Below are 14,696 nucleotides of genomic sequence, written 5' to 3'. Positions count from 1 at the left end.
GATGTGCTTCATGGCATCACCTCCTCCTGCTGAGCCTCCCCTCGCTCCAAGACACAAAGTAATGATAAAATGAGAGATTTTCCAAGGAAAGCAGAGTCCCTGCTGTCCTGAGCTGTGTGGAAATTAAGGAACCCCTCTAAGAAAGTACCCAAGCAAGCAGCCCCCAGAACAATGTGCACATTCCCAAGTACCCAACAGACCATCTGAGACATACTGTGAATTCTCTCAAGGATCCTAAAAGTCTCAGTCCTGCCTGGGGGCTGGAACAAAACCATCACATTTCTCTGCAGTGCTAGAGCAGCCCCTCGAGGAGCAGGCACACAGGGTTGACCTGTGCTGCACTGGTCAGCTCTACCTGTGGAACCAAAGCCACTTCCCTGCTCCTCTCCAGCCCTCACAATGGCACCAGGATGACTCAGCCCAGTCACCCACCCGCAGTTCCCTGGGGAGGGCAAGTCAGCAGAACAGAAAACCCAGGCACCACTGTCTTTTGAACTTTTTATTTTTATACATTTTTTTGTATTAAAAAGGAAAAAGCATAATTACCACAAATTACAAAGGACTAAAGCATTACTAGAATAATGAATCACATCAGCCTAGAAAGCAGATACTCTGAATAATATTAATGTTATAATACAAGCTCTCATTCAAGTATTTTACATTTTTCTCTTTTCCTTTTATACGTGATGATGATCCTAGCACATGGGTCAAAGATTATGTTCTATCGACAGAGATGGATCATGTACAGCGGGCCGTATTAACAAGATTTTCCTCCCAAGTGATGCATGGTCTGTGATGAGTCATTTTAAGTTTGTCTCTACTATAAATGCAGCTGAAGAAGGTTGCACACACTCTCTAGTTTTGGGAAACAGAAGGCTGAGGTTGGACACACAGGGTTTGAGAAGGGCCAGCACATCAAACCATCACCCCTTTAGCTCCAGGCGAGCACACAGATGGCTGCGCTCGCTGGGATGCAGCTCAGTGGGTGTCTCTGAGCTGCAGATCCAAAGGTTTCCAACCCCAGTGGGACCAGGACAGGCTGGGGGGGGGGAAGATGGGGAGCAGGGCTGCCCCAGGGAGGCTTGAGGGACCAAGTGGTCCCTCCCACAAGGGGCACCACTGGCACAAGCCACCCCAGTGCAGGGCTGACATCTGGGGAGAGAGCAGGACAGTGTGGGGAGTTGGAGGGTCCCCAGCACCTTCCACAGGGCCAGCTGGCACCCAGGGCACTCCCTGCTCCTCTGGAGCTTCCCACCAAGGGGATGTGCTTGTCACAGATACATCGGTCCTATGTTCAAGTGTCTGCAGAAAGTGAAACTGTAAACTACTCCTGGAAATGCTGCCCTCCAGCCACCCACTCCACGCCACCGAGATGAACATTTGCTTAGAAAAAAAATATTGAAAGAAATTCATTTATCTGTTACCTGTATTGGAAACTTTAAAAAAAAGTCAGTGAGGCATTTAACATCAAGTGTAGCAACCCTCTCAAGAAGAACCCAGCATCCATTTCAAACAGTGACAAGTGACAAAACCAGCCCCAGAGGAGACAGGAGACAATAAGCATTGCAAACACAGCTTGCTACATTTACAGTTTTCCTTTTTTTTTTTCCTTTTGATAAAGTAACTGGAAAGGCATTAACAGCTAGAAGGCCCCCTCTGCACTGCCATGTGGAACGTGGCAGGACACTGAGGTTAAACACATCAGCTTGTTACAGTACAATGACCAGTCCCGAGCAGGTGCCGAAACTCGAGGGACCCCAAGGGCTACAGTGAGAAGGCGCCATCAGGGGTGCCAGGGGGGGCAGCAGAAGAGATGGACAGGCAGAAACAGAGCAGCAGCATCAGTACTTTTAAATTTTTTTTTTCCTCAAATGAGCATGGCAAAGCAACAAAGCCTCCTCAGAAACACATCTGTACCTGTTGCAGCCACCTGAATTCTCAAGACAAGTTAACCTCAGCAAGGAGCCCTAAGCTCCAGCAGCCTGAAGGACCTCCTGAGAAGAGGAGCGGGATAAGGAATGCTCCCCTGACTCAGCCTCCCTCAGCCTTTCCAGAAGCACCTGGGGCTCCCCCCAGGCTCTGCCAGTGGCTGGACACCAGCACCATGCAGCCCTCACGGACTGTGGGACCATCAGCGCTCACAGGAGCGGTGTGCAACCACTCAGTCCTCTGAAATTCATAAAAACACAACATGTAGTGGAGGTAAAGCACCTAAACTAAAAGCAAGACCTAACTCCCTCCTCTGCAGATGGGCAAGAGCTTCTCCTCAAATGCAAACCCCCTCTGGACAGCTGTCCCTTTATCCAGTGGGGACATGAGCCTTGCTGCAGCCACAGACCCGGGGAGCTCCCTGGCCTCTGCAGCACCCACAGCAGGAGGGAACAGCTCTGTGTTCCCTGCCCTGGAGGAAGACAGGTGTGAGTGAGCAGCAGCTGCCTCAGGCTGTCACATCCATCTTTGCCCTGTCCTGCCCACTGCTGTCCCACAGACAGCAGAACAAGGCACACGGCCCACAGACCTGGAGGGCACTGGGACCTCCGGGATTGCTCCTCTGACCCACCTTCCCCTGGGTACACACACTAATGTGACAAACCACTGACCTGCCAGAGGGGGAAGGGAAAACACTTCCATGCCAAGACTAGAGACTCAGGATCAGAAATTAAAAATTACTTAAAATCAGTATTTTGGGAAATTCTCTGGGAAATGTCCTACCTCTTCTACAACCCAAGCAATTCCACAGTCTGTTCTACAAGCAACAAATTCATAGCAGCAGCTCATCCCTCCCCATTTCCTATTAATTTGTTGCTGAAACACAGACAATTGGCTTAAAAAGAGAACACACATCAACAAAAGCACAGATAACAGCAGCAAGGATCACCTGTGGCACATCCAGACCTGCCTCCACTTGCAAACAACCAGCAACACATCTACAATGTCCTTGATTGACTCTCCAGCCTCCTCCTTCCCAAATCAGGGACAGACCCACCTATATATATATATATATATATTTATATATATAACCTTAGAGATCTGACTCCAGCTCACAGGAGGGGAAATCCAGAGATAACAGTCACGGCCACAGCACTGTACAAGTGTGACTTTTGCCCATCTTGCCCAGTTCCCACCCCACAACCCCAGAGCACTGCTGTCAGAATGCAGATCCACGGCCTCAGATGGGCTCCCCTGCTGCAATCAGGGCTGTGAGCAGCACCAGCTGCAGGGTGACATGGCAGGGCTGGATGGACCAGAGCAGGATCACCCCACCAGGAAACAGCCAAGCAGCAGCTCCCCAGCTTCTCAAACCCAGCTGTGCTTTCGATTCTAGCAGCAGTCCATGAAGCCACTCTACTTGGACAGCCCATCTGCCCCCACCACTGAGGCAGTGCCAGTTTGGGAAGTGATGGCCTCAGCCAGGGCCCCACAAGCACCCACAGCCACTGCTGATGGACAGCTTGGCCATGCTTCCCTCTCCTCTTGCTCCTGCTCTCTGGTCCTGGCTGCTCTCACCCACCCACGCTGCAGCCACACAGGGACAAGCCCTGGAGAGATGATGACTCCTCCCAGCTGTGAGACACAGCTCTGGATCAACTGGATCCCTTGGGAAAAAACTGTTCAGTACCAGCTTGTGACTTTGCAGAGAGAGCAACACAATGAGCTGCACCTTTGGAGTGGTGCATTATGTGCCCACTCCACAGTGCACACAGGAGCACAGCTCTGGAGCTCACAGGGATGGCCCTGGAGCCACAGCCAAGCCCGGGATCCCAGGGACCCAGCAGAAGGAGCACAGTGGCAGCAAGGCAGGCCGGTCTGGATGCAAAGGAACACAACTTTCCAGTGCTACCTCTGGAGCATCTCCAAAGATAGCACTGGACATCTCAGATCTCATGCCTGACACACACCCCTCACAAAGGATCCAGCTGACAGCCTGGGGAGGGTTTGCCTGCCAAAGTCCACCTGGTGCTGGGTGTAAGGATCAATCAAGTAAATGGCATAGCAGCTCTGCAGTCACCCCCTGCCTCAGCTGAGTAAGGAGCTCACGGTGTCATCTCAGCCCTTGGAAATGCACAGGGACTGTGCCCTGAGTGGGAGACTCCATGCAGCCGCCTGCCACAACACAACACACAAGGAAACCCAGCAAGAGCTCTCCTGTGCCAGGCCTGTCTCCTGCTCACCCTTGCACAAATCCCACCAGCAGCCCCGAGGCAGTGACTGCTGTGGGACAGCTTTCCCAAAGCTGCCTCACTCCACCAGGCTACAGCAGAAGCCTCACTCACAGCCAGCAGTCCCCCCCAGCTGCTGTGACAATCTCCCTGCTCACTCCCCAACCACGCTGGAAGCACAGACAGGAGCAGAGCCACCTCCTCCTGCCAGGGAGGGCCGGGGGTGCGAGCAAGGCCATGACAGAAACAGTCGCTGTCGTGGGGACAAGGCTGCCGTGGTACCAACACAGCAGAGCTGCTGTGACTGCTGCATAAGCACGAGTCTGGGCTGTGACTGCCCTCAGCCCCTTCCCCAGGAGCCTCAGGCCTGGCAGGGAGGCTCCGAGGTGGGGGAGGCATCCGAGCGAGCTGCGGGGTCGGAGGAAAGGCCGCAGGGAAGATCAGCTCGGCAGCAATGCCGTGAGGAGTCTCTGGGCCTGGGGGGAGCCAAGAGCCCAGTGCACCCCAGGGTGCAGGAAGCCAACAAGCCTCCCCAGTCCAGCTCCACCATAAGGCAACTTTTTTTGTGTGTTTTTGGGGTTTTTTTGTTTGTTTTTTTTTTTTTTTTCTTTTTCTTCAATAGTATTTCCAAGGAAGAAAGCAAAGGGAGATGTGTCTTTTTTTTTTTTTTTTAAAGAGTTTTTCTGTTGTCGTTTTAGAGGGGTTTGTGGGTTTTTTTTTTTTTGTTATGTCATTTTTTCCAAGGGAAAAGGAAGAGAAAAGCTCCTTCAGCAAAGTCCTGTCTTTGCAAGCGATGGGCATTCCTGGGGCAGCGGGTGCACCATCCACGCAGGCTGGAGTCCAGGTGCCTGCCAGCCTCCCAACCAGCCATCCTCGCAGGAAGGAGTCACAACGAGCCTATCCTTGGCAAAGGTCCTTTGGTTGACTTCCAAATTGTCCGTGACGGAACGGGAAGAGGTGGACAGAGGGAGAGCCAGACCCTGGGGAAGGTGAAGACGTCGGGGAGAAGGGAGCAGGAGAACGAAGAGGGCGACGCTGAGGTCGGTGCTGGAATGGGAGACGCCAGCCGGGTCATGGAGGTCAGAGGCTCCGCAGCATCGTCACACGCTGTGGCTTCGGTCCCCCACTGGGGAACCTCGCTCCTCCGAGCTTCCTGAGCGGCTGCCCCGCGATCCGAGGGGGACACAGAGGGGACTCGTTGGGGCCACACAGAGCAGACTTGTTTTGGTAAATCCAGACGAACTTCTAACAATAATTTAAAACTTGATATATATATATAATAATAAAAAAATCTCCCACTTTCCAACCCAGCCAGAACACATTTTGTTTTTTTTTTTTTTTTTTGAAGAGACGCTAAGACATGAGTGTGTGCACAGGAGGAGAGGGAAGGGAAAAGAGTGGGTCTGCTGGGAGCGGGTCTGGCTCTTGTCAGGGTAGTAATAGCAAAATGGTGTTTTGGATGCAGATCGTCTTTGCTTTCCAGCCACAAGAGAAGAAAATCATGTGCGTTGAAGTTTCTCCCAAAGCAGCCTGTTCCTGGGAACCCACCTTCCAGCTCTCTTCCTGTCCCACCCCCTCATGTCTGCCCTTCTCCAAGCCATTCCCCACCAACCCACCCCACCCCCGGGCAGGAAGCGGATGCTGCAGCCTCTCTACTTCCCCACTGTCTGCGACTCTGCAGCTGATGGGGCAGGGGATTGCTGGCTCAGGTTTTTGGCATCCTCTTGTGCAGGCTGGCTGGGTGAGGTGTGGGCTTGGCTGGATGGGCACTGGCTGACCGTTTTGCTGGAAGACTGGGATGGGTAGCGCTTCCTGCCGTCTCCCCCTGACGTCGTAGGGTATCTCTTGTGTCCACCTTCCTCCCCCATGGGTGGCTGCAAGAGAAACACCCCAGTATCAGCACAGCCTCCTCCAAATGCAGGTGCCCTCCCCTGGGATCAGGAGGATCTGCAAGCCTCTAATTGCAACTTCTCTCCCTGGCCCACAAGGAACACACACATTCACCCCAAGCACTCAGCTTCCCTGTCCAAATTTCCTGCTGCCAGATTTGACAGAAAAACTGACTGACTTCCAAACTGACCACAACGATGACAACTTACCTGTGGTCACCTGCTTCCCACACAGAGGCACAGGCCAGAAGTTTGTGAGCCAAAGCTCCACACAATGCTGGCTCTATTCAAACCATCAATCCTCCCTTTCCTCATCAGGGAGGACAGGCTCACCCAGCTCCCTTATCCCACACTGAGGACATTTGCCATATTCCAATCCCACAGTTTGTTCCTGGCCTGGCTGCAATGACTGGGAGTGACAGTAGGTGTCACTGCCCCCTCTCCTGCCACCACTTGGGGACCCCCAAAATCCTCCATCCTCAGAGGGCTGTTTGCAGGGGCCATCAGTGGGGTGCAGGAATTGTGTCTACTCACATCTACTCGGAAGTCCTCGAGGCGCTTGAACTTGCTGAGGTATTCTTGCAGTTTGCTGTTAATGTCCAGGTTTTTGGCTTTGGAATATTTTAAGAAGGCCCAGAACTTTTCCAGCCCATAGAGCTGCCCTGGAGGAAAAAAACCCCAAACAATCCAGATGTCAGCAGGACAAAAACCAAACAAGACACCTTTCCTCCAGGCTTCCCCACAAACCCTACTGTCCTGCAGGTGGGCACAGCCTAGGGAAGAGGGAAAACCTGGAGGGAAGAAACCTGCATCAGTCCTGGGCAGCCCCCTGACTTGGGATGCCCCCAGGCCCTGCTGACTTGGTGGTGACAAGGTTCAGTCACTTCAGGGCCTTGAGAAATCCCACAGGAAATGCTCTGGGAGAGCTGCAGCCTCCCACTACCCTCCTCCAACCCCCAGCAATCTTAAGGATGGTGATACTCATCCCTCTCCTGTGAAATAAGCAACAGGACATCCCTGTCCTCAACATACAGCACTATGTGGCTTCCCCAAAATGATGAGAAGAGGCTCAGGAGCAGGATGCAGCTGAGCTACATCACTGCCAATCCCAAGAAAGCCAAAGGAGGCACCTACCAGCTTCATAATCCTTGATGGTCTCTTCTTGGAAGTCCTTAAATATGTCTGGCCGGAATTTCTTCTCCAGCCCGTAGCTGTAGTATCTGAAAAGGCACTCCAGACCGTACCTGGGAAGGGAGCAGCACGTGCAGCTCAGACACTGGTGCACACAACACAGGGCAGCAGCAGGGGACTAAGAATAACCCCAGACCCACCTCCAAGCAAGGCAGAGACACTGCCTTAATTCACTGTGAGCCCAGTAAAAGGCCACAGCCTTAGAAAAGGCCACTCTGTCACTTCTCTCTTACCTGTATCCCTCCTTCCCATCCTCCACAGCCAGTTGCTTGAACTCCTCATACATTTTCTTGTTGAAGTGATCTCGGAGGAAGAAGGACCAGAACCGGAAAAGCGTGTTCATCTCCTGGGACTGACCAATGCCCAGTCGTTTTCGCTCTGTTTGGGGAAGAGGGGATGATTACAAATCCAATCCTCTCCCAGGGAGTCAGGGACTCATGTGCAGGAGGGCCCTGTGATAACACCCAGCCCCAGCACTGGACACCATCAGCACAGACCATGCTCCTCACAAACCATGGGGACACAGCAGCTGCCAGCAAGGCTGTCCTGTAGGACTCTGCCTGTGCCCATCCCTGCCACATTCCTGTCCCCAGCAGGGCAGAGCACTGACCCCCTGTCCCAGCCCCCAGTGTAGGGTTCCTACCGTTAAGGCAGCGCCGCCGATACTTGTGGTAGACGTGTTGTGTGAAGCCGTTCTCCTTGAGCAGCTCGTGTGAGGGGTGCTGGAACTTGGGCAGGGACTGCGGGGTGCAGCCGTAGCTCCCGACGGCCGGGGTTCCCTCCGAGGGGCTGGAGCTGAGTGTGAGAAACTCCTGTCAGCACCCTTCCTTGGCATCACCCAGGAGAGGGGGGTCACACACCACCCCACCTGTCTGCTGGTCCCACCCACACCCTGTCACTGTCCTGGGTTTGGGACACAAGCCATGGAGCAGCATACTAAGGAAGGGAACCAAGGTTTCTAATGAAGTCTCAGCTTGCGACTCTCCAAGGCTACAAATTTTCGCCAAGCCTTTCCAGGAAGGGCAGGTTTGATCCCTGTCCTTTTCTGCAGTCACCTAACAGGAGACCTCCCCTATAAGACCAGATGCTGCCTTCCCCCTTCCTTCCCACACTCCCTCCCTTCCCCATTTGTGCCTCCTCCACGATCCTGCATGCCTGTCCCTGGTACCTGATGGAGGCAGTCCGGGGCCTGTGCTCCCTGGAGTCCATCACCCAGCCCACGTGGCACTCCATCGGAGGGTTCGAACTGTGCCTCGTCTTCCTCTTCCGTGGAGTCTGCAAGACATGGCACATCAGGGACGTGTTCCCTTCCTCCTCAGGCCCCAGCTGGGAGCCCCAGCTCCTGTCCCCCAGCCCAGCCTGCTCCCACCTTGGCATCTATCGTCCTGCCCTCTTTCACCACCGGGTAGAAGCGGGGCGTCTGTGTCGGGTCCTTGAGCTGAGGCGTGCGCGGGGTGCGGGGGGTCCGGGCGTTGCGGTAGTTGGGCGATTCTGGGACGGTCGTGGGCAGGGAGCGGGCAATGGTGGAGGGCTCAGGGACTCCGAAGAGCTTGTTGGCCAAAGCGTCTGTAGGTACTGCAGGGAGAAACCCCCACCCTGGGTCAGGCTGGGCAGATGGGAGGCAGCAGGGGCAGGGATACATCCCAGCTCTGCCACACAAGCAGCCTGAAATCCAGTTTGGCCAGAAAACCCAAATCCTAGCAGCAGCGCAAAGAGCTCTCTACAAGGTATCTGCTTCCTAGTGGTTAACAGCAGCAACTAATCCCTGTTCCCAAGGACACAGCCCTGGTGTTGCACAGGCAAACAAGGTCCAGCAGGCAGCTGCCTTCCAAGTACTCAGAGAAGGTCCAGGAGGAAAGCCAAATCCCAGGAGCTACATCTGAGTCTGCCATGGTTTCCTCACTCCACTGGGACACCCCTGCTTTTGGGCTCCTTTTCTAGACACCCAAAGCACTCAGCTAGAAGAACGTCATTGATCCGGGAAAGATGCAACTCAGAATATTCTGTGAACTGGATAATCCACCACACCCGTGACCCTAGTTCCTTCTCCCCAGCTGCTACTCAGCCTCCAAGAACCTCTCAGCATGAGGAACCTGGACAAATTTGGTCCCATCCATTCATGCCCCATCTCTTACCTTGCTGGAATCTGGGGGGACCAGGAGGGACTTCCTGGTTTGGATCCACGGGGGGCTCTGGGGTCAGGGTGTCAAACTGCTCCCTGCTGATCATATTCACCTTCTTGAAGTTCTCCACCTCTTGCTGCATTGGAGGAGGAAGATGGTGAAGAAACCACTCACCCCAGCACAACCATGGCTCTGCTTGAGCAAAAGCCACAACAACTGGGCCCCAGAGGGCACCTGCTGCATAGGGGCAGGAGGGGCAGATGCAGCAGCAGAACACTGGGCACTGCACAGGCCATGTCTGAGCCACTGATGCTGCCAAGCTTTCAGGAATCCCAGAAGGCAGCTTCACTAATCAGCACCTGCTGCTTTCAGGCTTTTACCAGCTAGGTCAGAGCCAGTGCAGTAAAGCTCAAGACGAGCTCACTGACCCATTCCTGGCAAGGACCCCCCTGCCACCATCCAGTGTCCCTGGAGCCCTGCTCCCCACATCTTCACAGCCATGCTGGCAGCAGGGCACAAGGCTCCCACAGATCTGAAGGACCCATACCCCAGCACACAGTGTCCCTGTCACCCCAGAGAGCAGCACTGCTTCAGCAGTGGGCCAGGTATCAAACTTGGAATCACTGAGCCCAGCTAGGAGCTCCAATAAATCATCCCACCTCACTCATGATTTCTGTCACTGAATGAGTTTAAGCAAGTCCCCAGAAGCGAGAGTCACCAAGCTGGGACCCAAATGTTTCAAAACAGCAGATGGGCTTTCTATAAAAAGCCCATGTCAGTGCAAACTGACACCAAAACAGAGAAGAGCACAGGCCAAGTGCAGCCCAGCCACCCGTGAATCCATCCCCAACACACGTAGTCACCAACAGACTGTACCACAAATCACAGGGCACTAAGGGCAGTGCAGAGACACCCAGTTCCCCTCACAGATCTGGCACTGCCAGCCAAGAACCTGGCAGGCAGCAGAACAATGGGCTCCACGTTCCAGGTCACCTCACTACTGGCACTTTGTTTACCTGGCTGTAGCCTCCTCATGTCTGGTTACAGCATTGTGTTTATCTCTGGTATGGCCAAACATGATGCTGGCAGCCAAGAATCCCACTGCAGGAGGACTAATCCCAGCTTAGCTCTACCCCACGAGCAGGCTGTAACCCCCTGCACTGCCCTTTTCACCCCAGCCCAGCAGCCACTGCTGCACACGAGGCTCCCCACAGCCCACACAGATCCCTCCCATCTTTGGATCAGCTGCTCTCACCTTGATCTGCGAATACTCTGGCTCAAACTGTTCTGTCCACAGGTCCTGCTCGTAGTAGTAGAGCCCATCGTTGATCACCTTGGCCAGCTCAGAGCTCATTTTAGCCCTGGAGGTGTGGTTGCCAGTCCGGTCCCCGCCGGGGTGGCGGCGCAGGTACGGAGGGGTCTGTGTCACGATCAGGATCTTGTTCACGTCGCGGTCGTCGATCTCGTAATCAGAGTCCTCGTCTGACCAGTCGGTGAAGGTGTTCTTGCGGCCGTCCATCTGTTCCATCTCCTCATCAAACAGGAAGTCGAGCTCCTCAGGTTCATCTTGGTCCTTCTGTTTCTGCTGCTGCGGTGTCTTTGACTCCTCTGGCTTCTGCAGGTAGGGGGGCAAGGGGTAAAGACCACACAGGGACATAAGACCCAGCTCCTGTCTCTTGTTTATTTAGCCCAGCCTGTCTGGGGAGAACAATTCATTTACACCATTGAGGAGCAGCTCCAAAGGGGCTCAGATGGAAACAGAGGAGACTGGGACATCACTCCCAACAAACCCTACTGCCTGCCTCACGTATGATCCAAGTCACCCCCAATTACTAGGAGACTCCCAGTCCAATAGCTCCTACATCACTTACCTTGGGCCTGGCTGGGGAAGGTCGGGGTCTCTTCTTCACTTCAATCCATGTCTCTGAATCCAGGTCTGGCAGACTTGTGGACAGGCCCTTGGGCATTGTCTTCAGGTTACTGACCTCCTCTGTTTTGGTGGGGACTGGGCTGGCAGCACGGGGGGAGCCTGGAGCAGATTCTGGAGCCAACAAGAGCCACAAACTGCTTTAGAGGGAGGGAGGGAACCCAGGAGGTGCAGTTACAAATTACCCAACCATTCTGGCAGCATGGCACAGCCTGCAGGACTAACTGGCCAAGGTTTACACGCACAGAGCCCACAAGTGCTAGAGCGGGAATCTCCAGTTAGGGCTACGAGGTTGGGATGGCCAGAGAGCTTTGAGAGTGACAGCTTCACAGACACACAAAGCCCTAAACCAGGTGCTATGCTGCTCTCTGGGAAACGTTTCCAAAAGAGTCTGGAGCCAGATCTTCTCCTGTCAAAACTCTTATAAAGCACCAAGATCCTTCATATGGGCTCTCAGGCCCAGCCCTGAGCTCCTGTCAGCCCCCACAAGATGGGGTGACAAGAGTATGGGAAGTCCATGAAAGACAGAAGACCCTTCTGCAACACCTGGTTGACAGCTCCACAACTGCTGCCCAATTTGTACTCAGTATCTCCTCAACCAGTAAAGGAAGGCTGGATTCACAAGTGTCCTCTGCTCTGCCCAGCAGTTGTAGACTATTTCCAGGCAAGCCAAGAGACTTTCAGCAGGACTGACACTCTCTGAATCCTTTCAGCCCTAAGAGAGGACTAGTCACACAGTCTCTCACATTACCCCATGTCTGGAGGCAACAGCATTCTGGGGGTCCCAGGACAGAGCCCACACCAGCTCCCACCACCAAGCAGAAAGTAAATGGCAGAGCCTTCCCCTGGGAACACTCCTGACTCTCAGGGTGTCAGTCGTGCTGCAGTCCCAGCACTGCATCCCACACCTCCCTCCACACTCCTCCAGTGCTCACCAGTCTCTTTCTGGAAGCTCTGGCGGGGCACGAACTCGGGGCAATTGATGAACTGTGAGAAGTCTGTCTGTGTGTAGTCTGCCATAGGAGGGCCAGGCAGAGCCCATTTTTCTGGCTGCTCTTTTCTCCTGATCTTCTCATCCACGATTTCCACCACCTTGCTGTCCTTCAGAGCCTAGAACCAAGCAGTACTCAGTTAACTCAGGGCCTTGCTTTGGCATACTGAGGGGGTCAGACCAAGCCATTCCTCCCTGGAAGGACTAATAGGAGGCAGGAGCCAAGGGAAAGTCAAAAACAAGGGAAGGCTCCACTTGTACCTCACCCACAGTGAAGAGGCATTACACAGGGGTGGTGAGAAGCAGAACAAAGAGGAAAGGTGCCCTCCTTGTCCTCACCTTGATGATGAGGCTGATGTCAGTGGTCAGTGCCTGCACCCGGTGGAAGCTGGCAATCAGCGTGATGGGCAGGAAACCGTCCGAGTCCATCTTGCGGCGCAGGAAGAAGTCTCGCTCCAGGTTGTCCACGCTGAAGTAATATTCTCTGCAGGGACAATGTGTCCATGAGAGGAAGCCCCAAACCACCATCCTCTGGGCACCCCCAAGGAAATAACCCCCAGACACACTGAGGGAAGCAAGCCTGGGGAGCCCAGATGTGGTTGGTGCTGGAAGCACCAGTCAATCCCTCGGCTCTAACCCTTCCCATGGGATTGGCTGCACAGTCCCCACCACCCAGCAAGGACAGGAGGTGGTGCTCACATCTGCCTCTTGATGTAGTCCTTGAGCAGCTCCTGGTCCACGCTGTAGAGCTCAGCACTGCTGATGTTGTCGAAGTAGTAGGTGATGTTGCTGGCGTACTTCTGGGTGCGCGAGCCGTCTGAGCCCTCAAATTTCCGGTATCCGTACTGGTAGTCAAAGTGCCCTGGGGGACAACAGAAGAGTCAGCACAGAGCCCCTGGGATCTGCACTGCCAGATGGGGCAGGACTCCTGCGTAAGTATTCCCCTCTTCCTGAGGGCCCCCTGGAAGCCTGCAGTGGAGCACCCACATGACTCATCCTCCTATTCTCTGCCTCTGCCACACAGGAGGCCAGGAACCCTCTTAGCCAACGCCAACTGGGCAGCCCAGCTGACACACAAAAGCCCCACACTGAAGCTGCATCAGTGTTAGCACAGACACTGCCCAGTCAAATGCCAGGGCAGATGCTCCTCCTCACCCAAACCATAACTCCTCCTTGCCTCTCAAATGGCATAAAGCCTTCACAGACTATCAACATGCTTCAACTCCTGTTCACAGAGGTATTGCAAGGGGCAAGAAAACATGAAAAAGAGCTTGGCCCTGAGTAGCAGGAAGACATCTGCCTTTATAAAAATAGTAGTAAGAATTATTTCTTTGTTAACAGTAGCTCAACTTACAGGCTGGAATGACCTGCCACAGTATCTCCCTTTATCCCTGGAGTGCTCTGCCCTCCCCAGCCCAGTTTAGAACCCCAGGTCTCTCAGGCACACAGACAGAGCTCTGCAGGCTGTATCACTCTCCCTGCAGTCAGAGCACACACACACACAGTGATCACCTCCTCTGCCACGACCACGGCCCCTGCCCCGGCCACGGCCTCGGCCCCGGAAGGTTCCTCGCACAGCGCCGCCCTCGCTCTTCACGCTGGAGGTCTCGTCGTGGTCCTGCCAGCTGCGCTCATGCTTGTTGTCGGGGTGCCAGCCTGCAGCACATGGGGAAGGACAGGCAGGAGGGGTGTTAGGCATGACAGCACCTCCCTGGAGCAAGCCCAGAGCCCTCTGAATGCAGGGAAGTTGCCTCCCCTGCGGCCAGGCCAGGAGCGGGTCCCCAGCCCAAGCCCCCACCTTTGAGCTCGCCGCGGTTGTTGGAGGGGTGCCTGTGCTGCTCGTTTTGCCGGTTGTTCCGAGAGGCCGTTTTGTCCCTAGGCACCTCTGACTTCATGTCTATCTGCAGAGGGACCCACTTGTGTTTGTTGCCTGCAAAAGGACAGGGTTTGGCTGTGACACAGGTTCAGAGTGCATCTGCTTCCTCCCCCCACAGCCCCCTCTTGCCACACAGCCTCCACATATGGAGGAGAGAAAGCAGCAGGGCCTTCTGGACAGACCCTGTCCTCTGATATCCCTCCAGGCCTCAATGAAAGCAGAAAAGCTCTGACCAGGACTCTGAGACATGGAGGGACATGAGTCAGAACTTGCCTGTAGCAATTGTCACAGCACTTGTCCTTCCTCTGCCTGTTTCTGCCTGCCCAGGCTCAGGCCAGACTGAGCCCACATATCAACCACAGCTGATACAACCCACAGTGAGGGGTTCTGTGCCACCATGGAGCACATGGGAAGGCAGGCTCCTGGCCTGCCCCTACTTGGGCCCTGCTCCACCTGCTCCCATGAAAATGACACCTGAAGCCTGCAAATACTTTTTCTCACAGCTGTCCCTGCACTGGGATCATGTCCTGCAGCAAAGC

At 54.4% G+C, this 14,696-nt stretch overlaps 1 protein-coding gene across 3 annotated transcripts in view; it reads right to left on the bottom strand.

The window, feature by feature from the left end:
* Positions 1-484: 484 nt before the first annotated feature.
* LARP1 (La ribonucleoprotein 1, translational regulator) overlaps positions 485-14,696 on the bottom strand; it is a 45,486-nt gene continuing 31,274 nt past the window's right edge. For all 3 annotated transcript variants that reach the window (XM_083871614.1, XM_083871615.1, XM_083871616.1), the window contains exons 6-20: positions 14,080-14,211; positions 13,794-13,937; positions 12,981-13,143; positions 12,621-12,765; positions 12,226-12,400; positions 11,235-11,404; positions 10,619-10,978; positions 9,376-9,499; positions 8,610-8,815; positions 8,409-8,515; positions 7,884-8,035; positions 7,474-7,618; positions 7,184-7,293; positions 6,584-6,711; positions 485-6,034 (exon numbers count right to left, since the gene is read on the bottom strand). In XM_083871614.1, coding sequence (XP_083727740.1) covers positions 5,813-6,034; positions 6,584-6,711; positions 7,184-7,293; positions 7,474-7,618; positions 7,884-8,035; positions 8,409-8,515; positions 8,610-8,815; positions 9,376-9,499; positions 10,619-10,978; positions 11,235-11,404; positions 12,226-12,400; positions 12,621-12,765; positions 12,981-13,143; positions 13,794-13,937; positions 14,080-14,211 — 2,483 coding nt within the window. In that variant the 3' untranslated portion in view covers positions 485-5,812. The remainder of the gene's footprint in view (positions 6,035-6,583; positions 6,712-7,183; positions 7,294-7,473; positions 7,619-7,883; positions 8,036-8,408; positions 8,516-8,609; positions 8,816-9,375; positions 9,500-10,618; positions 10,979-11,234; positions 11,405-12,225; positions 12,401-12,620; positions 12,766-12,980; positions 13,144-13,793; positions 13,938-14,079; positions 14,212-14,696) is intronic.

The sequence above is a fragment of the Zosterops lateralis genome (assembly GCF_965231275.1).
Source record: "Zosterops lateralis genome assembly, chromosome: 14".
Lineage (NCBI taxonomy): Eukaryota > Metazoa > Chordata > Aves > Passeriformes > Zosteropidae > Zosterops > Zosterops lateralis.
Note: the sequence above shows the minus strand (reverse complement) of the source record. Positions and strands in the feature narration are given on the sequence as shown.